Below are 24771 nucleotides of genomic sequence, written 5' to 3' on the forward strand. Positions count from 1 at the left end.
GCAATGGTGGTTCATCTCGAACTTCGAATTCTTTAGAAAACCACATTCTGGAATAAATGAGAGACTTAAGAACCTGCTGCAGGAGTCAAGGTCAGCCTGATCACAGCCCCGGTAGTATTTATTTTGAAATAAAAGTTCCCAGCCCTTGTAGGCCCCTCACTGTAAGGCACAACGTCTTCGAGGGGAAGTTGAAGTGAGGTCTTGTTCACTGGCCCCTAGACCACACCTGGTATTTTCTAAGGCAATTCTGGTACCACACTGTGCCTCGGTTGGTCTATTTAAATGTCTGAGCCAGCTGCTCTAGGATTTCAATGAGTGTCTCCTCTTCGGCTGGTGAGGAGGACGTTCTAGTGAGAGGCAAGTGTGTGGAAACTGGCTTCCGATCTAAAAGTGAGAGGGAACAGCAGAGAGGTGTGAGCTGCCGCAGCATGGCTGGCTCCATGTCCCTGTGCTGCTCAGGCCTTGAACTGATGCCTGCTGGCGTGGCGGCGCCCCACGGGTGTTAGACCCCATCCCTGCCTTCAAAGGTCCCCCACGGATTAGGCAGCATGGATTGATATGTAAAGTGCAGTTCAGTAACTGGGAGGCTGCAGCCAGGGCTGGACGGGAGACCACATTTGGGTGATCAGCGGGAAGGGGCACGGCTATCCTCCTGGATATCCCAGGGGTCACCAGCGCTTCAGAATTCCTCAAGCAAGGGTGGTTCTCATCAAGAACAGAGGAAAGAGAAGCAGAGCAAAGAGCCTGGCTTCTACCCAAGGTAAAGTGCTGTCTTCGGATGGCATCCACTCACATGCCTGCCCCCTTAGGCACCCATTGGGAAGAGACGTGAACAGAGCACTGCTTCCAAAAATAGAAAAACCGAGTCCGGGGGGGCGGAGCAAGATGGCCGAATAGGAACAGCTCCAGTCTCCAACTCCCAGCGCGAGCGACACAGAAGACCGGTGATTTCTGCATTTTCAACTGAGGTACTGGGTTCATCTCACTGGGGAGTGCTGGACGATCGGTGCTGGTCAGCTGCTGCAGCCCGACCAGCGAGAGCTGAAGCAGGGCGAGGCATTGCCTCACCTGGGAAGCGCAAGGGGGAAGGGAATCCCTTTTCCTAGCCAGGGGAACTGAGACACACAACACCTGGAAAATCAGGTAACTCCCACCCCAATACTGCGCTTTAAGCAAACAGGCACACTAGGAGATCATATCCCACACCTGGCCGGGAGGGTCCCACACCCACGGAGCCTCCCTCATTGCTAGCACAGCAGTCTGTGATCTACCGGCAAGGCAGCAGTGAGGCTGGGGGAGGGGCGCCCGCCATTGCTGAGGCTTAAGTAGGTAAACAAAGCTGCTGGGAAGCTCGAACTGGGTGGAGCTCACAGCAGCTCAAGGAAACCTGCCTGTCTCTGTAGACTCCACCTCTGGGGACAGGGCACAGTAAACAATAACAAACGCAGCAGAAACCTCTGCAGACGCAAACGACTCTGTCTGACAGCTTTGAAGAGAGCAGTGGATCTCCCAACACGGAGGTTGAGATCTGAGAAGGGATAGACTCCCTGCTCAAGTGGGTCCCTGACCCCTGAGTAGCCTAACTGGGAGACATCCCCCACTAGGGGCAGTCTGACACCCCACACCTCACAGGGTGGAGTACATCCCTGAGAGGAAGCTTCCAAAGCAAGAATCAGACAGGTACCCTCGCTGTTCAGCAATATTCTATCTTCTGCAGCCTCTGCTGCTGATACCCAGGCAAACAGGGTCTGGAGTGGACCTCAAGCAATCTCCAACAGACCTACAGCTGAGGGTCCTGACTGTTAGAAGGAAAACTATCAAACAGGAAGGACACCTACACCAAAGCCCCATCAGTACATCACCATCATCAAAGACCAGAGGCAGATAAAACCACAAAGATGGGGAAAAAGCAGGGCAGAAAAGCTGGAAATTCAAAAAATAAGAGCGCATCTCCCCCAGCAAAGGAGCGCAGCTCATCGCCAGCAACGGATCAAAGCTGGACGGAGAATGACTTTGACGAGATGAGAGAAGAAGGCTTCAGTCCATCAAATTTCTCAGAGCTAAAGGAGGAATTACGTACCCAGCGCAAAGAAACTAAAAATCTTGAAAAAAAAGTGGAAGAATTGATGGCTAGAGTAATTAATGCAGAGAAGGTCATAAACGAAATGAAAGAGATGAAAACCATGACACGAGAAATACATGACAAATGCACAAGCTTCAGTAACCGACTTGATCAACTGGAAGAAAGAGTATCAGCGATTGAGGATCAAATGAATGAAATGAAGCGAGAAGAGAAACCAAAAGAAAAAAGAAGAAAAAGAAATGAACAAAGCCTGCAAGAAGTATGGGATTATGTAAAAACCAAATCTATGTCTGATTGAGGTGCCTGAAAGTGAGGGGGAAAATGGAACCAAGTTGGAAAACACTCTTCAGGATATCATCCAGGAGAACTTCCCCAACCTAGTAGGGCAGGCCAACATTCAAATCCAGGAAATACAGAGAACGCCACAAAGACACTCCTCGAGAAGAGCAACTCCAAGACACATAATTGCCAGATTCACCAAAGTTGAAATGAAGGAAAAAATCTTAAGGGCAGCCAGAGAGAAAGGTCGGGTTACCCACAAAGGGAAGCCCATCAGACTAACAGCAGATCTCTCGGCAGAAACTCTACAAGCCAGAAGAGAGTGGGGGCCAATATTCAACATTCTTAAAGAAAAGAATTTTAAACCCAGAATTTCATATCCAGCCAATCTAAGTTTCATAAGTGAAGGAGAAATAAAATCCTTTACAGATAAGCAAATGCTTAGAGATTTTGTCACCACTAGGCCTGCCTTACAAGAGACCCTGAAGGAAGCACTAAACATGGAAAGGAACAACCGGTACCAGCCATTGCAAAAACATGCCAAAATGTAAAGACCATCGAGGCTAGGAAGAAACTGCATCAACTAACGAGCAAAATAACCAGTTAATATCATAATGGCAGGATCAAGTTCACACATAACAATCTTAACCTTAAATGTAAATGGACTAAATGCTCCAATTAAAAGACACAGACTGGCAAACTGGATAAAGAGTCAAGACCTATCAGTCTGCTGTATTCAGGAGACCCATCTCACACGCAGAGACATACATAGGCTCAAAATAAAGGGATGGAGGAAGATTTACCAAGCAAATGGAGAACAAAAAAAAGCGGGGGTTGCAATACTAGTCTCTGATAAAACAGACTTTAAACCATCAAAGATCAAAAGAGACAAAGAAGGCCATTACATAATGGTAAAGGGATCAATTCAACAGGAAGAGCTAACTATCCTAAATATATATGCACCCAATACAGGAGCACCCAGATTCATCAAGCAAGTCCTTAGAGACTTACAAAGAGACTTAGACTCCCATACAATAATAATGGGAGACTTCAACACTCAACTGTCAACATTAGACAGATCAACGAGACAGAAAGTTAACAAGGATATCCAGGAATTGAACTCATCTCTGCAGCAAGCAGACCTAATAGACATCTATAGAACTCTCCACCCCAAATCAACAGAATATACATTCTTCTCAGCACCACATCGTACTTACTCCAAAATTGACCACGTAATTGGAAGTAAAGCACTCCTCAGCAAATGTACAAGAACAGAAATTATAACAAACTGTCTCTCAGACCACAGTGCAATCAAACTAGAACTCAGGACTAAGAAACTCAATCAAAACCACTCAACTACATGGAAACTGAACAACCTGCTCCTGAATGACTACTGGGTACATAACGAAATGAAGGCAGAAATAAAGATGTTCTTTGAAACCAATGAGAACAAAGATACAACATACCAGAATCTCTGGGACACATTTAAAGCAGTGTGTAGAGGGAAATTTATAGCACTAAATGCCCACAAGAGAAAGCAGGAAAGATCTAAAATTGACACTCTAACATCACAATTAAAAGAACTAGAGAAGCAAGAGCAAACACATTCGGAAGCTAGCAGAAGGCAAGAAATAACTAAGATCAGAGCAGAACTGGAGGAGATAGAGACACAAAAAACCCTCCAAAAAATCAATGAATCCAGGAGTTGGTTTTTTGAAAAGATCAACAAAATTGACAGATCACTAGCAAGACTAATAAAGAAGAAAAGAGAGAAGAATCAAATCGACGCAATTAAAAATGATAAAGGGGATATCACCACCGACCCCACAGAAATACAAACTACCATCAGAGAATACTATAAACACCTCTACGCAAATAAACTGGAAAATCTAGAAGAAATAGATAATTTCCTGGACACTTACACTCTTCCAAGAGTAAACCAGGAATAAGTTGAATCCCTGAATAGACCAATAGCAGGCTCTGAAATTGAGGCAATAATTAATAGCCTACCAACCAAAAAAAGTCCAGGACCAGGTGGATTCACAGCTGAATTCTACCAGAGGTACAAGGAGGAGTTGGTACCATTCCTTCTGAAACTATTCCAATCAATAGAAAAAGAGGGAATCCTCCCTAACTCATTTTATGAGGCCAACATCATCCTGATACCAAAGCCTGGCAGAGACACAACAAAAAAAGAGAATTTTAGACCAATATCCCTGATGAACATCGATGCAAAAATCCTCAATAAAATACTGGCAAACCGGATTCAGCAACACATCAAAAAGCTTATCCACCATGATCAAGTGGGCTTCATCCCTGGGATGCAAGGCTGGTTCAACATTCGCAAATCAATAAACATAATCCAGCATATAAACAGAACCAAAGACAAGAACCACATGATTATCTCAATAGATGCAGAAAAGGCTTTTGACAAAATTCAACAGCCCTTCATGCTAAAAACTCAATAAATTCGGTATTGATGGAACGTACCTCAAAATAATAAGAGCTATTTATGACAAACCCACAGCCAATATCATACTGAATGGGCAAAAACTGGAAAAATTCCCTTTGAAAACTGGCACAAGACAGGGATGCCCTCTCTCACCACTCCTATTCAACATAGTGATGGAAGTTCTGGCTAGGGCAATTAGGCAAGAGAAAGAAATCAAGGGTATTCAGTTAGAAAAAGAAGAAATCAAATTGTCCCTCTTTGCAGATGACATGATTGTATATTTAGAAAACCCCATTGTCTCAGCCCAAAATCTCCTTAAGCTGATAAGCAACTTCAGCAAAGTCTCAGGATACAAAATTAATGTGCAAAAATCACAAGCATTCTTATACACCAGTAACAGACAAACAGAGAGCCAAATCAGGAATGAACTTCCATTCACAATTGCTTCAAAGAGAATAAAATACCTAGGAATCCAACTTACAAGGAATGTAAAGGACCTCTTCAAGGAGAACTACAAACCACTGCTCAGCGAAATAAAAGAGGACACAAACAAATGGAAGAACATACCATGCTCTTGGATAGGAAGAATTAATATCGTGAAAATGGCCATACTGCCCAAGGTAATTTATAGATTCAATGCCATCCCCATCAAGCTACCAATGAGTTTCTTCACAGAATTGGAAAAAACTGCTTTAAAGTTCATATGGAACCAAAAAAGAGCCCGCATCTCCAAGACAATCCTAAGTCAAAAGAACAAAGCTGGAGGCATCACACTACCTGACTTCAAACTATACTACAAGGCTACAGTAACCAAAACAGCATGGTACTGGTACCAAAACAGAGATATAGACCAATGGAACAGAACAGAGTCCTCAGAAATAATACCACACATCTACAGCCATCTGATCTTTGACAAACCTGAGAGAAACAAGAAATGGGGAAAGGATTCCCTATTTAATAAATGGTGCTGGGAAAATTGGCTAGCCATAAGTAGAAAGCTGAAACTGGATCCTTTCCTTACTCCTTATACGAAAATTAATTCAAGATGGATTAGAGACTTAAATGTTAGACCTAATACCATAAAAATCCTAGAGGAAAACCTAGGTAGTACCATTCAGGACATAGGCATGGGCAAAGACTTCATGTCTAAAACACCAAAAGCAACAGCAGCAAAAGCCAAAATTGACAAATGGGATCTAATTAAACTAAAGAGCTTCTGCACAGCAAAAGAAACTACCATCAGAGTGAACAGGCAACCTACAGAATGGGAGAAAATTTTTGCAATCTACTCATCTGACAAAGGGCTAATATCCAGAACCTACAAAGAACTGAAACAAATTTACAAGAAAAAAACAAACAACCCCATCAAAAAGTGGGCAAAGGATATGAACAGACATTTCTCAAAAGAAGACATTCATACAGCCAACAGACACATGAAAAAATGCTCATCATCACTGGCCATCAGAGAAATGCAAATCAAAACCACAATGAGATACCATCTCACACCAGTTAGAATGGCGATCATTAAAAAGTCAGGAAACAACAGGTGCTGGAGAGGATGTGGAGAAATAGGAACACTTTTACACTGTTGGTGGGATTGTAAACTAGTTCAACCATTATGGAAAACAGTATGGCGATTCCTCAAGGATCTAGAACTAGATGTACCATATGACCCAGCCATCCCATTACTGGGTATATACCCAAAGGATTATAAATCATGCTGCTATAAAGACACATGCACACGTATGTTTATTGCAGCACTATTCACAATAGCAAAGACTTGGAATCAACCCAAATGTCCATCAGTGACAGATTGGATTAAGAAAATGTGGCACATATACACCATGGAATACTATGCAGCCATTAAAAAAAGGATGAGTTTGTGTCCTTTGTAGGGACATGGATGCAGCTGGAAACCATCATTCTTAGCAAACTATCACAAGAACAGAAAACCAAACACCGCATGTTCTCACTCATAGGTGGGAACTGAACAATGAGATCACTTGGACTCAGGAAGGGGAACATCACACACCGGGGCCTATCATGGGGAGGGGGGAGGGGGGAGGGATTGCATTGGGAGTTATACCTGATGTAAATGACGAGTTGATGGGTGCAGCACACCAACATGGCACAAGTATACATATGTAACAAACTTGCACATTATGCACATGTACCCTACAACTTAAAGTATAATAATAATAAATAAATTTAAAAAAAAAAAAAAAAGAAAAACCGAGTCCGTCACTCCCTGTGCAGTGCGGAGAAGCAGAGTCCGTTACTCCCTTTGCACTGCCGCTTTGAATAGCGCCCCTCCCTGGCCTCAGGAAACCGCAGAGAAAATCTCCCATTCCCAAGGTAGGAACTGCCTCTCCCCTGTTCCCATGGGACCTTGATGACAGGGTTATCACAAGTCTTCAAAGAAGCTACCAATCCGGGGTGAAGCACTTCCCAAAACTAACGTCAGCAGGCAAAGCAATCATCTCGCCAAAGAAGCCCAGGCACCGCCCAGGGGACAGTCCCATCCCAGGTTTCACGGAAGGGAAGGTGTACCTCGAAAGCCCAGCTGCTGCCCCCAGCCCTGTGTCAGCTGCCTTCACAGCCAGGGAGGAAGTCACCTTGAAAGAAGCGGCTGCTGGGCTGCGCGGCTGCGGCAGAGGAGAGGGCCAGCCACAGCACCGTGTCGGCGCCCTGGGCCTCGGAGCGCAGGCGGTCCCTGAACCTGGCGTGGAATCCCAGCATGCATCGCGTGCCTCACACCTGGGAGAAGGAAGGGGCAGGCAGATTAGGACAACATTCTCCAGCAAATGTGGTTGACTTCCCTTAATACAAAAAAAAAAAAAGTGTAAAAATGAAATGGAATCATAAACTGCTATATTTGACAATAGCACTCACCCAAGCCACTCGGAACCAATTCCAAAGAACCTCGTTACAAAGCCCCCAAGGTGTCATCTGATGGAAAGTGCTGCTCACCGGAGCCTGATTGAGTCCCCATGTCCCCGGGGCACCAGCACCCAGCCCAGCCCCGAGAGCACAGTCGCCCGCAGAGCCCCCCTTTCCATCCTGAGAGGATTCTAATGAGCTGCGAGGCTCACCGTGAGGCTGGGCCGAGCAAACCACTCAGCCTCCTGGGTTCAGGAGCCCTCTCAAATCATCCTAGGCTCGAGGATCCTGACTGTTGGTTCCTTGGACTGTTTTAGTATTTTCCTCTTTCTAGGGAGGAGTAGATAAGAGGAAAGAATTGTTCACTTCCTCTGCCAAGCCCCTCGAGGTGTCCCACCCTCTGCATCCCAGGGCTACAGGGAGGTGTTTGCCTGGAGTAGCCTCCGTGGCCTGTGCCGCTGGTGGCCCTGCATCGGCCGCTCTACCTGCCCACGCCTTCGAGGACCCAGCCACACGCTCTGGCTCCAGTCCACACCCCATTTTCCCACAGACCTCAGGGAACACAGTGTCTCCACAGTGAGCACATTGGGAAACAAAATAGTTCTCTCTCGAAGCCAAGGAAAGAAAATAAACCACAGAAAACAACAATTAAGAGCTGTACCGAGATCCTGGAATTGTAGAGCTAGAAAGATCACCTAAGCAAAAGCACTCCTTTTTTAAATTAAAAATAAACATCTTTTTTTCTTTTCACAGAAGCAATACTTGTTTATTGTAGAAAAATCAGGATAAAGCGATAGGCAAAAAGAAAAAATTTGAAAACCTTGTGGTGTGTCACTCAGAGGTGACAAATGTCCGTATGCTCAGCCCTCTCAGGCCCCTGTGGCCACAGACAGGTCATGTGCACCTGAGAGCTGCTCTATATATGACCTCTGAACAACACATGGTAAACCGCACCTTGACGCAGATGATAGAGCCCGGTAGTGGGCTTGCCAGGCAGATTTTAAACATCTGAGCTGATGTTGGGATTGTCAGGATGGTATCCTTGGAGGGTAAGAGGCTGGGGTCCCCCACAGCCTCCTAGAATTCACCCTGGACAGGCAGAACCAAGTATGTCTCCCATTAGGCAGTGAGAAGAATCGAGAAGCCATGCTCTCTGAGCACTCCCAGCCTGAGTCTCCCCTGGTATACTTTGCTGAGACCATCCTTTTTGTATTTAAGATAGGAGCCTCAGATCTATACAGCAGAGGACTAATTTCTGCCAAATCTCCAAGCTGGTCTCCATGAGATGCCACAAAGCACCAACATACACCTTTTTCTATAGAGGTGTGGTAGTTACAAAAATAAGATCACGAGGCATGTACTATTCAGGAACTCAGTAGCTTTATTTAATGATATAGTGCACACAGGGTTTTTCCATAGGCGTGATTGACAGCAGAGTCTTCAGCCTGGAACAGATTTTGCACAGGTGTTCCATAATTTATTAACTTCATCTCCTACCACCAGCACTGTGATAAGCAACCTTGTTTTCCCTATCTTTATTTCTTAGGATGAATTCCAAGGCTTCTGATACATAGTGGTTTTCAGAAAGGCCATGCCAGCGGTGTGTGAGAGCCTGATTCCCAAAACCCCATGGCCAGGACCAGCTGGGAGGTCTTAGCTTCTCTGGGCCTCAGTTCCCTCATCTGTAAATGGGTGTGATAATAGACAGTAGTGGCCACCCCACAGGGGCTTGAGGACAAATAAGTTAATCCGCAGACAGCGCTGAGACCAGCTCTTAGCGCCGCGGGTGCACCCTGGGGTGTGTGCTGTGGCTGCTGCTGCTTTCAGTTCCCTTGTTCGTGGAGGAGGAAAGAGCTGCAGAGAGCCCAGGTGAGCAGCATGAGGTCACGGAGTTGGTGAGGCAGATCTGGAAGAGAATTCTGCTACCCTCCACTGCTGCTCCAACACGCTTCCAGATCATTCGAGCTGTGTCCTTGTGGCTGTCATTTACCTTCATGCATCATTATTTCCAAAAACCTGGGGAGTGGTGAGGCAGCCTGGGCCTCTCCCACTCCCTTCCTCAGCCCCTGCTCATTCCTCTCTGATGTGGAAATGACAGTGGTCACCAGCTCCCTCTCTCACCAGGATACACTGTAGTTAGGAGGGTGCCCCAGCCGCACCCGCTCCCGTTCCCACCATCCCCTTCCCTGACTTGCACAGGGCAAGCTGGAAGCAAAAGCTCTGTGTCTGCATGAGGCTTCCCCCAGCTGCAGTCCCAGCACGCCCCTGCCTAAATGGAAATGAAGCTACTCCCCAGTCCTCATTACGCTGGTTTTAGGTCATTCCTAGGGAGAGTCAATCCGTCGGCTGCTCAGGTATTTTTAGATGAAACATAAGTGGCTCAGCAATTAAAGGCTATGACATACCTGAGGTGTCGGCCCAGCCAGGATGCATGGAAGAAAAATGGATGGCCGGGTGCCCTTGGGCCCACCACTCCGTCAGAACCACTTGCTGTCTCTGGACAGGAGCGAGGGGGTGAACAGGAGAGAGGAGACGCCATTAGGTGAAGGGCAGGAGAAAAGCCCTGCCCAGCCTGGCTTATCTTACACTGGACTCTGCAGCATGTACAGCTACTTGATGTCACCCTCCTCCAGAATCAGTCTTTACCCAGCATCCCCGAGCAGGACCTAGCAGGTCCTGCCCACTCCAAAGGAGGCGAGAACAAGCAATGAGCGAACCCAGCAAAACGCTGAGAGAGAAGGAACAGCAGACCCTCCCCCATGAAATTACACCGCTCAGCACCCAGGTGTTCCTCGTCCACAAGGCGCCTGGGTGACTATTCTTTGCTGCTCACTGAGGGCAGGGATGGTACCTGTTCTGTTCACTGCTGGACCTCAGGCCCCCAGCACAGACTGGCATAGAGTGTGTGTTCAGCTAATATGGGAATTAAGGCGCAGCGCGGTGGCTCAAGTCTGTAATCCCAGCACTTTGGGAGGCGGGCGGATCACCTGAGGTCAGGAGTTCGAGACCAGCCTGGCCAACATGGTGAAACCCAGTCTCTACTAAAAATGCAAAAATTAGCTGGGTGTAGTGGCGGACACCTGTAATCCCAGCTACTCAGGAGGCTGAGGTAGGAGAATTGCTTAAACCCAGAGACGCAGGTTGCAGTGAGCCTATATATATATGTGTGTGTGTGTGTGTGTGTGTATGTATGTGTATATATATATATTAATTAACTCCTTCCTTAGGCAGACTGCAGCAAATGTACTGGACACAGAGAATACATCAGTTATAGACAATAAAAATCTTTAAATCCTCCCCTTTCCCAGCTGCAGTCACGCTATTGCCCCATCCCAGGGTAGTTTGATCATGCTTGGCAAAGAACTCCATCTCTGGGCCTCATTTACAAGTGGATGGTTTATTCCCATGTCCTCTGGGAAAACTGTAAAGAAGTGCCGGTCTTTCAAATGTCAGGATTTGGAGTCGTGAGATGTCATTCACCAGGATTTGGTCCGGGGTCAGGGAGCAAAACTGGGGCACACCCGGGACATACAAGCGGAAGAAGTGGAGGTGCAGAGAGTCTCAGACACGGCCACCTTCGGAAGGCACACAGCACCGACAAGGAAGGCGGAGGGTGCTGGCAGCCTTACAGACAATGTGGGCGCCCTACCGGGTGAATTTAAGGGCAAGAACTGTAAATATGGAAGTTATATATATCCGGCTTTTAAATGTAGCTGTAATAAGCAGAGATACAGCAGTACAGGTTGAGCATCCTTCATCTGAAATGCTGAGGCCCAGAAGTGTTTCAAGTTTCAGATTTTTTCAGATTTTGTAATATCTGCATATACATAAGGAGATATCTTGGGGATAGAACTCAAGTCTAAACACAAAATTCATTTATGTGTCATATATGCCTTCACAAATAGTCTGAAGGGAATTTCATACAATATTTTTAAAATAATGTGCATGAAACAAAATGTGTGTTCATGAAAAGCATCAGAAAGCAAAGGTGTGGGATTTTCCACTCGTGACATCATGTCGGCACTCAAAATGATTTGGATTTTGGAGCATTTTGGATTTGGGATTTTCAGATGAAGGATGCTCCATCTGGAGAAATCTACTTTCTGTTCAGAGTAGTCAAGGGTTCTGGACTGTGGCCCCTTCCCTCCCTCAGAATCCAATGTGCAGCCCCTCCCAGTGGGCCTCCAGGGAGCCAAGAGCTGCCCAGAGGAGAGAGGAGGGACCACTCGCCGCCCTCATTCCCTCTGAGCAGCACAGGGTAATGGATCCCCCTGCTGGGATCCTGTTCGGTGTGGGTCTGAGGAACACTGAGAGGAGATGTCGCAGCTTTGCGGCTTCTCCCAGGATGCTGCTGAAAGCCCACCTGGGTCTGAGCAGAGCTGTGCTCCCCAAAGGGGAGCCTCTTGGTGAGGGAACATTTTCAGGTGCTGCATGAACTACTAAGGTCCAATTAATGTGCATCCCAGAGTAAGCATCCCTTGGAAAAGGGCCCACGCAGCCTGTGGGTAAAATGCAGTCTCGGGAAATCCATCTCACTGACCTTGTTTTGTGCATAGACCATAGTTCCATCAAATGCTGTTCTTTCGGACTGGAGATCATCGGTGTTCAGTTTCTGAACCAACATTCCTCCTGAGGAGACAGTTATCTGCAATAAAGGTAACAGAGATTTACAAACTAAAGCCTGTGACCCCTTCCACTCTTCACCCTCTGTGGAGCAGTGCTTCTTGCTGTTGTGACCAATGACCACAAAATTAGTGGCCTGAAGAAACACACGTATTCTCCTACAGTATTCTCCTACAGTATTCTCCTACAGTATTCTCCTACATGTATTCTCCTACAGTATTCTCCTATATGTATTCTCCTACATGTATTCTCCTACATGTATTCTCGTATGGTTCTGGAGCCCAGAAGTCTGAGGTGGGGCTCATGGGCTAAAATCCAAGTGTCAGCAGAGCCACGTCCCCTCTGGCGGTTTCAGAGGAGACTCCATTCCTTGCCTTCAACTTCTAGAGGCTGTGCCAGCACTCCTCGGCTCACAGCCACGTCCTCCACCCTCTGCTTCCATGGTCAGTTTTCCTCTGAGTCCCGCCCTCCTCCTTTTCCCCATAAGGACCCTTGGGACTCCATCGAGCCAATGGAGGATACTCCAGGACATGCTCCTCATCCCAAGACCCTGAACTGAACTGCAGCTGCCAAGTCCCTTCTGCTATATAAAGGTGACACAGTCACAGGTTCTAGGATTAGGATATGAACGTTGGGGTGGGGGGTGGCAGGGATCATTATTCTGCCCACCACAGCAGAGAGAAGGCAGCCTACATTAACTGTCTTCTTCCTGCTTTCTCCCAGTTTATGATATTTCAACCCGCTGGGGGAGAACAGGCTCCAGTAGCCAGTCCCCTCCCCTCTGAGCAGGACAGTCCTCAGAAATAGCAGCACCACCCTGACCTGAGCGCCCCACAAGCCGCCCCGGCCCTTCGGAGGCCTCCCTCCCCGGCCCTTCGGAGGCCTCCCTCCGCAGTGCTTTGCCGACGCCCATGTGACAGCCGGAGTGGGGGTCGGGGGTTGGGGGAGTTCAGAGAGGGCTGGGGTCTGAATGTGCTCTTGGCATGCCTCTGCCTCCCTCTCGGCCCCCTGACAGAACTGGGGTTTTGCCGTGGATGTGGACAGAATGGCCCCCGTAGGGCAGCCTGGCAGCAAACCTAGGCCCACTGACTTCCTATCCGGAGCAAAGTCCATTACCATCAAAACATCCCACAAGGTCACCTCACCACTCGGGGGTCGTGTTCTTTCTCCAGCACAGGGATCAGGCCGGTCGTGAGAATGTACACACCTGAGGCAACACACAGCATCCCGTGAGGGGGCAGCAGGAAGCCCCACTCAGGGGGTCCTGCAGGACTGATGTGGGGCCCATTGGCCCGCACCTGCACCCTACAAGAGGGCAAGTGGCCCCCTGAGGGGCAGTCCCTCCTTCCAAGGATCCTCCAAGCCAAATGTTCCTTTTCCCAGGACTGGAAGAAAGATGACTTAGAGCCTCATGTACCGACAGGAAAAGATGTCCACGCTACAGGAATACAGGAAGGGAAAAAGAACACTGCCAAACAGTAGGTGGGCCCACTTTGCAGAAGGAAAAATGCATCTATATGTCCAGTCTGTGCATAGAAAAATGTGAAGATGAAATTCAGCAATACCGCTAAATTAGGTCTCAAGGGTGGAATTCAGTAAAACTTTTCCTTCCTTTGCTATACATTTCTGCACTGTTTGGATTTGAGTATTTTTACAGTGAGCATATAACTTTATGGTTATTTCTTCAAGAAATATACATATAACATTTCTAATGGAATGAGAAAAACATTGAAGTGTATTTGACATGGAAAGACATTCCTAATATATATGGAATGAGAAGTTACAAAACAGTGGGAACAATACCATTCCATTTTGGTGAGGAAAGATGTGTCAAGATGAAGAGAAAATGTCTGCAAGGATGAGTGATGCCCTGAAAGGTTAAAAATGCTCATCTCTGAATGCTGAGATTATCGTTTCTATATTCTTCTTATACATGCCTGTATTTTTTTAAACAATGAATGTTTATTACTCTGTGTTTACAAAAAAGGGAGAGTTTAAAGCCCCTCACCCCAAAGTGAGGCAGGAATCAAGTTAGGGGCTTCAAGTGACGAGCCCTGGGCTCTTTTGTGGGCTATGCCACGGAGTGTCTGTGTGACCAGCTCTCACCACAACTTCCTGCACCACCTGCGACGTGGCCTGCATCCAGCTCGCAGGAGCTGCCTGGCATCGTGGGAAGGGTCCTGGAGGCGGATCCAGGGGCCTCCCTCTGAACCCTGGTTCTGGCACTTACCAGCGGTGTGACCGTAGGCAAGTGCGGTGGCATTTTCAGGAGATAATAGCTGACCAGCCCACCCCACAGCATCAGAGGGGCTTGTGGTGACATAAAAATGTATGCATGTCCTGTGAGGACTGGAAAGTTCTCTGGGCAGGCCTCCTTTGTCCTGCTCTTGCTGCATTATCATTTGTGATTCTGAGTTGTGACTTTCATCCCAGACAGCATTCTTAGTTGTTCACAGCCCAATTTATTTGGAGGAGCCTGCCTTGTTCGTATTTGTGGATTTGTGAAGTCTCCTGAACCCTGGGTCACTAACAGCTGTTAACCTCCAGCCAGTGGTCTTGGACTTCCTTTGTATTCGCCGCCGGTGGCTTTCTCTGTGATTTAATTTATGACAAGTAGAAAGGACTTCTGCCAGAAGCGATCTGCCGCGTCGGCCTGCCCTGACGGATTGTCATCAATGGCTCTTGTGAGGAAGGGAAATGAAAGCTGGCAGCCGGGCTGGCTCTGCTGCCTGCCGAGGGCACCTCCTCTCTCCTCTCAGGACGGCGAGAGCTTGGGTGAGCCCCTTGGCACCTGTCCTCCCTGCCTGGGAGGTGCTCAGCTCTCATTCCCAGTCACCTGCAGGAGGGCTGGCTGGGTCGCTTGTCCCTGCCAAGTACTGTCTCGTCTAGGGGACCGCCAAGTAGCAGGTGCTTTTTAAAAAACTCCCAGAGAAACACAATAATAATCTGCTAAAATAATACACAATATGTAAGTATGTATGTGCATACACATATGTGTGAACACATATACGTGGGGGTATGTGTGCATATAGATAACCTCTTATTGAAAGAATTAGAGTTATAGAATCCCAGTGAGGTTCAGTGACTTATCCAAAGTCCCAGCAAGTTCATACAATGTGGAAAACAGATGGCGCATCTCCCTTTTCTTGAGTCACGCAGCCATGCTGCATGCCAACCAATGCCAGGGAGAAGGAAGGTACCCATTCTGCAAGTCATTCTTTCCTCAGTGAACATGGCACCAGTTGCTCCTTGCCCAGCTCACACAGATCCAAACGGGCCTGTCATTAACACGTGAGCCAATGTCAGTTTCCTGCCCCCAAAGTCCTTCAACACTCTGGTCCCCACTGAATTAAGCAAACAACTCCTCAGCCTGGTGCAGTGGACTTCTTTGGGAAACATGCCCCATTCCGTCTTTTTAGGGGTAGGCCCCAAACACATCCTGTTCATAACAACAACACACACATAACTGAGTCTTCGCCCTGGGCCAGGCGCTGTGTTTGTCCCATGTGGCCTTGACCCCATGGGCAGATGGACTGGGCCAGGGGGGTGACACCTGGTCCAAGCTGTCCCAGCCAAACTCTCCCTACAAGAGTGTAAAAATGGGATGCTGAATGGAGGACAGGTGACTCAGTGGCAGCCATATGTGACCCAGATGCAAGGAAAAGCAGAGACAGAGAGTGAACGAAGCACTTGTGATAAGAGTCCATGGACAACAGTCCCCGGGAAGCAGAAGGTCACCTCAGCGGCTGACAGGTTCTCCTGTCCTGTCCCTCGCCCTCCCAAAGCCCAGCTGTGCCTTTGCCATTGAGTTCTGTGAGGGCTGCCCTTGTAGCCTATTGATAAATTATTTTTTTGTTTAGTCTTCCTATGTGGGTTCCTGTTACTTGTGACCACACAAACCCTAAGACACTTGGCTTACCTCAGTTAGGAAGTCCACCAGTTCTCCCAGGATAACCAGCTACCCTTTAAAATAAGAATGTTTCCTGGGCGCGGTGGCTCACGCCTGTAATCCCAGCACTTTGGGAGGCTGAGGCGGGCAGATCACTTGAGGTCAGAAGTTTGAGACCAGCCTGGCCAACATGGCGAGACCCCATCGCTACTAAAAATACAAAAATTAGCCAGGCATGGTGGCCCACAACTGTAGTCCCAGCTCCTCGGGAGGCTGAGGCAGGAGAATCGCTTGAACCCGGGAGGCAGAGGTTGCCGTGAGCTGAGATTGTGCCACTGCACTCCAGCCTGGGCAACAGAGTGAGACTCCGTCTCAAAAATAAATAAATAAGAATGTCTCTGGATAGACACAGGTAGGGCATTGTTATAAATGGTTAATGGGTGCTTTTAGTCATTCATATCTTCTTGTGAACCAGGTCAACAACTTCCTTTCCTCTAAGACTTCCTATTAATATCAGGGACATTTGGGTGATTTAAGGTTTTGATGAGAGAAAAAGAGATATTTTAAAGTACAGAATCCCATGGGAGGGCAGGCCTGGGAGGAGGGAAGGCACCTTCAGCTACTGCAAAAGTTGCCCAAGGTTAGTCCTGCTCCCAGTAATAAGGAAACTAATTCATTATCATTATGACTCATTAGTATTTTTAATTTACACAATGCCTTTCTTCCAAGGAACTCATTATGTCGATGGAGATTCATTACGGGAAAGAGATCTGGGAGTGGAATTTATGTTGGACATAGTCTTCTAAATATGGCAACAAGAACTTTTATGACATGGGTACATGACTCGAAGCAAATCTCTCTATCAACTAATTAAGAAGGGAGGTAAAACTGTGTCGAGCTCAGGTGATGCTGAAGGAGATGCCGTGTGTTCTCAGAGCACTGTGAAACTCACGTCTGCATCCTCCAAATACTAAATTCATAGTGTTTCCGAAATTATGATATCTTGAGTATGACATTTTAATAGCATTAAAGATAATCATTTTTAATGAGAAAAATATATCTCAATTTGTAAATTTAGCAGAGGAAAACTGATTGGCATTTCTATTAAGAAACCTTCAAAGCCACCTTGAATTAAAGCTACTTTGGTTACTAGCCAATGGGTTATGTGCTTCCATCCATGCTACTATTTGCCAGAGAAAATCATTGTCCTGCTGTCCCTGGGAAGTTTCTGGTGTTAATTTTAAAGGAGCAGACAGCTGCACTGGTGAACACCATTTGGTACTTCTTTTGTACGGTAACAAAAACACCCCATAGTGAGCCTGGAGGGCTCACACACTAATTTCACACATTATATAGAGATGATTTCAAAGATCACATTACCTGCAGAAGACTGCAGAACAGAGTCCCAGAGGAAATGAGCTATTAGAAGACATTCAAGGCACTGGCTTCTTATGGGGTATTCTCGGTTTGGGCTCAGAGAGTCGTTAGCATGAGTCAGGCCTTCCCCTTTGCCCCCTACCTCAACTCATCCCCGCCACCTTATCCAGTTCCATGCACTGAACAAGTATTTATCAAGGGCCTGCTGAGTGCCAGACCCAGCGCTAAGTACTCAGGATACAGACTGAGGGCGCCCTGCCCTCTCAGTGCCCACCAGGCATTCCCAGGCATTATACTATGTGACAAACCTAACTCATGGTCAAGTGCTAGACTGCTGTGGGTACATGGAGGTGGGGTGGAGGAGGTGTCAGGTTCTGCATGAACTATGAAGGGACATTTCAGCTAAGACCTGGAGAAGAGGAGGGAACAGGCAGGTAGGGGGCTGGGGATGGGAAGGAAGGCTGCAGGTATGGAGCACAGCCTGTGCAAAGAGGCCCTGAGGCTGGAGAGTGCAACCAGGGCAGCTGCAGCCGAGTGAGCACAGTAGAGGGTAGGGCAATGTGAGGCTGCAGTCTACAAGGGAAATGCCAGAGACACTCACCTCATATGAAACCAAGGAGTGACTTTAAGCAGAAGGAAACAGATTTGCATGTATAAGGACCACTCTGTCAGCCTTATGGAGGAAGCTTCTGTTGGGGAGGTAGGTATAGGAGGGCACATAGGGCCCCATATTACTCCACTGCATCACAGTGACCTCAGTGGCTTGGGCAGAGTGGTCGCAGTGGAGCTGAAGAGCAGGAGACAGACTGGGGACAAGTTGTACAGGGAGTCCAAAGGCATGATCACTGCTTGGATATGAGAAGTGAGGGGGTGTCAAGGACGAGCGGTGATGGACACGATGCTGGCCACTGGGGTGGGGCCCATTACAGGAGCAGACCAGTGAGGGACTAAGGGTTCAGTTTTGGACACGCTGGGTCTGAGGTGTTTGAGATCTGGACCTGGAATTCAGAACAGAGATCTAGGCTGGAAGGGGGCCCTTGGGAGCCAGGCACATGATGGCATTGGGGCAAGGAAGAGATCCCAACAGAGTGTGGGAGGAGGAGAAAGGAGGGCGCAGGATTGGTCTAGGAGGGATGCCAACATTTAAAGTCCCCGCTGACATGCTGCAGCTGGCTAAGGAGGCTGAGAAGGAGCGAACCTCCGAGGGTGGAATCACAGGCGGCTCAGAAGCCATCGCGCCACGGGAGTGTGGACAGCTGCGTCCAGTGCTGCCGATGGATGTCGTAGAGGTGCGCTCTCCAGACCAGGAATATCAGGGTCACAGGTGACCTCAGCACAAGAGTGGTCAAAGGTCAGGGAGATAAGCCGACTGGAGTGAGCTGCAGGATGCCCGGGAATCGGGAAGCATGAGAGGCTGGTGGAGGAAGTGCTGTGGAGGCTTTTCTCCAGGGCCTAGCCAGGTGACTGATGTCACCCCCTGCTGTCACAGCCACAGTGTGGGGGGTCCTGTGTGCTTCACTGAGATGTATGAAAGAAGCTGCTTTACCGCAGGGAGAACCCGAGTGTGGGCACTTGGGCCTCAGCTCATTAAAAGGACAAAAGTGCTTATTTGGGGTTTTGTTTCTAAAACTCCCCAAATGAATGCTTGTTACCAGCTTGCCTTTAAAACACTCACCAAATCCCAGCCAGGTAATTAGATATGGTCCTGGCCCACAGGAGGACTTGGATTTGGAGCCGGTACTCCTAGGCCAGGAGACCTAGAAGGGCAGACACCACAGAGCCTCGAGAGGGCTCTACATCGCCATGGAGCTGCCAGAACGGGGTACACGGCGTGGCCCAGGAGGCTCAGCTCTGGGAAGCTTTTGTGTCCTGTCAAAAGCATCTTCCATGGCTGGCAGAAAACCAAAAATCAATGGGAAAATGATCTCTGACTTCTGAGTGTGTCCATTCTCTCTCCATAGGAGGGCTCCCCGGTGCAGCTGAAACCAAGAGTCTCACCTGGGGCCCTTCTAGGGGCCGAGGGGAAAGGGGGTTTCTAGGAGCTCCAGACTCCACCAGCCTCACCTGTGGCCTGAAATCTGCCCCCACCTCAAGCTGAGGACACAGCCTCCCCAACAGCAGCTCCCTTGTTACTGAGGACGAGCACCAAGAAAGAATCATAATGAATAACATGCTTCTTATGACGGAAGACTCACTACATGCCAGGCGTTGAGCTGAAAGTTACAATGCTTTCTTTTTACTTGTTCATGTATATATATAATTTGCTTAAACATAAAGTAAAATGTCTGTGCGTGTGTGTGTGTGTATCCACAGTTCTGAACTGTGACAGATGCAGAGTTGTGTAACTATGCATTAGACTGTGGTGTGATTCAGAACTCTATCACCCCAGATGTTCCCTCACAGTCACTCACACTCCCTTTGTAGTCACACCCTCCTCCTGCCCCTAACCACGCCCTAATCCCACCCCTTCAGCCTCTGACCTCTTCTTAGCCCCCTAGGTTGCCTTTTCAAGAATGTCCTATAAATGGAATCATACACTCTGCACCCCTTGGGGTCTGGTGTGACTTTGGCTGGTGCATCTAAGAGTCACTCACATTGTTTTGTACATTGACATTTTGTGCCTTTTTTTTTTCCTGAGACGGAGTCTCGCTCTGTCGCCCAGGCTGGAGTGCAGTGGCGCGATCTTGACTCACTGCAAGCTCCGCCTCCCGGGTTCACACCATTCTCCTGCCTCAGCCTCCAGAGTAGCTGGGACTACAGGCGCTCACCACCATGCCGGGCTAATTTTTGTATTTTTAGTAAAGATGGGGTTTCACCGTGTTAGCCAGGATGGTCTCAATCTCCTGACCTCACGATCTGCCCACCTCAGCCTCCCAAAGTGCTGGGATTGCGGGTGTGAGCCACCGCACCCGGCCCATTTTGTGCCTTTTCATTGCTGAATCACATTCCATTGAATGGGAGTGCCAGTTTTTCTATTCACCATATATCTGGCTGACTCCTGTTTGGGGCAATTAGGAATAAGCTGCTATAAACATTCGTGTGCATATTTTTGTGTGCACACAAGTTATTTCTCTTTGGTTAAATAATTACAAGTCTTTTTATAAATCTTATAAACCTATAAAAGTAGCACCATCCCCATTTTACAGAACGGGAAAGGAAGGCGTGGGGAGGTTGAGGATGTTCATACAGAGTCAGGTAACTGGAGGAGCTGGCCTACTACCCTGCTCAGTATAGCCAGTGTGACTGAGCGCCTCCTGAGAGCCAGGTGGAGTCCGCCCTCAGGGATCCATCTCTGTGCAAGAAACCCACCCATGAGCCGGTGGCTTCACCGAGCCATGACAGACACACAGAGGGGGCCGTGGTGGCCCAGAGGGGAGCATCTGACCAGGCTCAGGGGGAGGAATGTGTCCAGCAGAGTCACAGAGGAGCAGTACAAGTTAGCCAGGTAGGGGACACTCCAGGCAGGGGAGCAGCAGGACAAAAGCATGGAGGTAGCACTGCCAGTGACAAGTTCCAAAACAAGAGGCTGACTCCTACAGAGTCCATGTAGGAAAATAATGGGAAATACATTTGGACAGGAGGTAGGGTCTGCTAACAAAGGACTTTAATTCCAGGTTAAGGAATCTGCATGTTAAAACATTAGCTGCCATTTCTACAGTGCTATTTCCCAGGCTCTGTGCCTCTCTGGGAGCCTTGAAGGTTTGTGAGCTGGAATGAGATCTTAGGAACAAAACGGTGCATGAGGATAGCTCAGGTAAAGGTTATTGACAAGTAAGAATGCCTGGCACCAAACGCATGTCCTGTCTAAGGAGGCATTCTGCCTTGGAAGCACTGTTTTGTTTTCCTCTGAGTCTCCGTACCAATCTCCCTTCATGGATGAAAAGAGAGCTTTACCACATGATTACTGAAATTGTGTATGTGTCTAATTCCCCGACTAGGCCAGCAGTCCCTTCCATTTCTCAATCCCCATAACTGGCCACAGCATCTGGCATAAAATGGGCCCTTTATAAATGTTTACGTAACAAGCCAGGCGCGGTGGCTCATGCCTGTAATCCCAGCAATTTGGGAGGCAGGTGGATCACCTGAAGTCAGGAGTTCGACGACCAGCCTGACCAAAATAGTGAAACCCCATCTCTACTAAAAATAAAAAAATTAGATGGGTGTGGTGGCATGCATCTGTAATCCCAGCTACTCAGGAGGCTGAGGCGGGAGAATTGCTTGACCCCAAGAGATGGAGGTTGCAGTGAGCTGAGATCATACCACTACACTCCAGCCTGGGTGACAGAGCGAGACTCCATCTCAAAGAAAAAAAAAAGTTTATGGAACAAATAAGGTGCCTTTATTCATTAGGTATTTTGATTAGTAAGTAGTTATCGTATTAAACTCAGGTGACCCATTTTCAAAGAATTAGAATGTAAAAAAAAAAAAAAAAAAAACCCTTGTGGCAAATTATTGTTCAATATTCATTCTCTGCTCGCCACCTCTGTGGGAGAAGTATACTTCTCTGATGCTTGATTTGGAGCTCTGTGAAATGATTTGCTTTGATTAACTGGATTATCTGCTGATTTCTGGATTGGTTAACTGGATATCATATCCAGTTAATCAAAGGGGCTTGGATGCAAGCAGAGGCTTGGAATTGCTCGCACACCTGGGCCTCTGCCATTGCCCTGAGACTATACCTTGGCCAGAATATGCCTTGGTCCAAGGAGGATGCAAGATATTTGGCACATACTCCATACCAAACCTGCAGCTTGGAGACACACAGCTGAGCCCAGCTGAGATCAGCCCGCCCAACAGATCTGCAGAAAGTCAGCAAAAATGCATGCTTATCATTGTACACCCTGAGATTTTGGAGTTGTTTCATAGCAATAGCTGACCATACAACCCTACGCTAAAAAATGCCCCCACCATAATTTTGTTGTCCTTTGTTTAGGAAGTGAGTCACAGACTGGTTTTAGACTACCTCTGAGCCTCAGTTTCCTCATTTGTAAAATCTGTAACATGGTTATGAGACTGAATGAGAGAATCCAAGAAAAGCCTTCAGTGCAGGCTGCAGCACGGGGACTGTGCTCAGTATGTGCTATTGCTATGAAGGCGTCTCTGGACCTGGGGTCCCTGTGTCGAACAGCAGCTCTCACTAGGTACTGGGATGTGCCTGAGGAGGGTGCCACGTTAACAGAACGTCAAGCAAAAACACTCTCTGTCTCCCGACGTACGTCCTTCCAAAGTGACCTCAGGCGAACTTCCTCGCCTCCTGCCAAAGAGCTAAGGCACCACTGCCTGTTTATCACAGTCAATTAACTGGTGACGCAGCTGTCCTGGTGGAGACAGAATCAGTGTCCTCGTCTTGTGTCCTGTGGTGAGAGAGGCTAAGATGCGGGTGAGAGTTTTAATCTGCTAACGCTAGGCTGTGGCAGGCTGCCAGCAGGGCACTTAGCTCGGCCTCCCCGCCCTCCCCCTCCCATCTGTCTTCACTCCTCATGGACTCTTAATGCCACTGAATGCTAACAGGCAAAACGTATGTGACTGGAGGAGACCCGAAACAAAGGGGTGAGAACAGCCACCCAACAGAAGCCGTCTCCTGCGCCGTCTTCCCCTCCGTGGCTCAACTGCGCATCAGCCGACCCAGGGCAGCTCGCCTTTGTCCCTCAGTAAAATAAACTATGAAAATCTCTCCAGGCCCCACCCGCCTCCGCAAAAGGTTCAGAATTATTCTTTCCAAACTATCTAATTCATACACTGTGATGTCTCAACAAAGCCGTGTGCAGGCGTGGACGCTGAAGGCATTTTGCATTTAACTATTCGACCAGCTTCAAAACCCTTAGGATCCGGTGATAAATCCTGCGAATGCGGAGGTTTACGCTCTCCTCACAGTATCAGGAACCTACTGGTGTTTGGCTGGAGACTGCAAATGTTTCTGACGGCTCATATGAATCTTAGAAAATAGAAAACAACCTATCCCACATTGCATAATCAGGCCAGGAAAACATGTTTCCTATTAGAAAGGCAGCCAGCAATTTCCCAGGACTCAGACAGGGGTCCAGGATTTTTGTCTGGCCTGCTCCTGCTGAGGAACCACAGCACTTGAACCTCTCTGTGTCTCCTTCTCTCTCAAGCAAAGACCCACGGAGCCGCCCCTCTGTGCTGGCATAGCCCCTTCGTCTATTGTACTATTTCTTTCACTGGAGAGAGGATGAGTAAATATCAAAACCCGAGAATTATTACGCTTCTCAGAGAGGTTGGAATGATCAATAAGATGCTTCTAACACAAACAGGAAATGAAAATTCAGAGATAGCAAGGTCTTTAGAAGCAGGCTGGATCCTTACAAAGGTGCAACATAACCAGCTGCATAATCAAATAGTCCCTTTAGAGTCTCTCAAGCCTGTCCACATTCCCAAGCAAGGCCAAGGTCCCCAGATTACCCTCCTTTTCATCTTCCAAAACCTTCGGACTTCTCTGAGAGGTGCCCCCAACCCCAGCCCAGCCTCCCCTGGCATAGCTCGTCACCCCCTCCCAGTACTTCTTAGCACTTATTTGTGATAACACGGTGAGGGGGTGAGGGAGGACATGCCGGCATGGGTGGAACTGTGCACTGGTAATGAACATGGGTCGTGGAGGAAGTCAGACCGAGGTTCACATTGTGGCTCCTCCACTTGACCTGAGGCAAGTGAAACAATCTCTCTCAGCCTCAGTTTCCTCATCTGTGATGCAGGAATACCTCCATCATAGCACTAAATTTTATATATATATGCAACTCTCACTCATGGCCAGGCCACAGTGAGCACTTAGCAGAATTTTGTCAGATGGTGGGTGGATGGATGAGCAAAAGAGCTGGCTTCATCCTGTGAGGTCGCACAAAGCCCAGTACTTGGAAGGACCCTGCATCTGGTTTAATGCTCTGTGGTCGCTGCATTGAAATCCTTAATAATTTTTGAATGTGGAGCCTCGCACTTCCATTTGGTGCTGGACTCTGCAAATTATGTAACCAGTGCTGCGGAACAGTGACTCGGGGGCCAGCCGTGACACTCTGGGAGTCTCAGCGGTCCCATTGAGTTATGAGCCAAACTCTAGCATGACTCCACATTTTGGTACTTTTGGTAATGGCAGCAAGGATACCACATTTGGAACAAAGTCAGTGATGAAAATATTTTGTACTAAACCTGTGCCATTTCACACAAGCTTCCAGG

The 24771-nt window shown here is 47.9% G+C and overlaps 2 protein-coding genes across 2 annotated transcripts in view; one reads left to right on the forward strand and one right to left on the reverse strand.

The window, feature by feature from the left end:
- Positions 1 to 24771, forward strand: part of LOC126940470 (peptidyl-prolyl cis-trans isomerase NIMA-interacting 4-like) — a 1058238-nt gene that overhangs the window by 698416 nt on the left and 335051 nt on the right. The gene's annotated exons all lie outside the window — the stretch shown is intronic.
- Positions 86 to 24771, reverse strand: part of DHRS12 (dehydrogenase/reductase 12) — a 41503-nt gene continuing 16817 nt past the window's right edge. Inside the window, 5 exon segments of the mRNA XM_050766394.1 lie at positions 86 to 384; positions 7430 to 7564; positions 10100 to 10190; positions 12235 to 12339; positions 13463 to 13524. Coding sequence (XP_050622351.1) covers positions 275 to 384; positions 7430 to 7564; positions 10100 to 10190; positions 12235 to 12339; positions 13463 to 13524 — 503 coding nt within the window. The 3' untranslated portion in view covers positions 86 to 274.

The sequence above is a fragment of the Macaca thibetana genome, chromosome 17 (assembly GCF_024542745.1).
Source record: "Macaca thibetana thibetana isolate TM-01 chromosome 17, ASM2454274v1, whole genome shotgun sequence".
In the NCBI taxonomy this organism is placed as follows: domain Eukaryota; kingdom Metazoa; phylum Chordata; class Mammalia; order Primates; family Cercopithecidae; genus Macaca; species Macaca thibetana.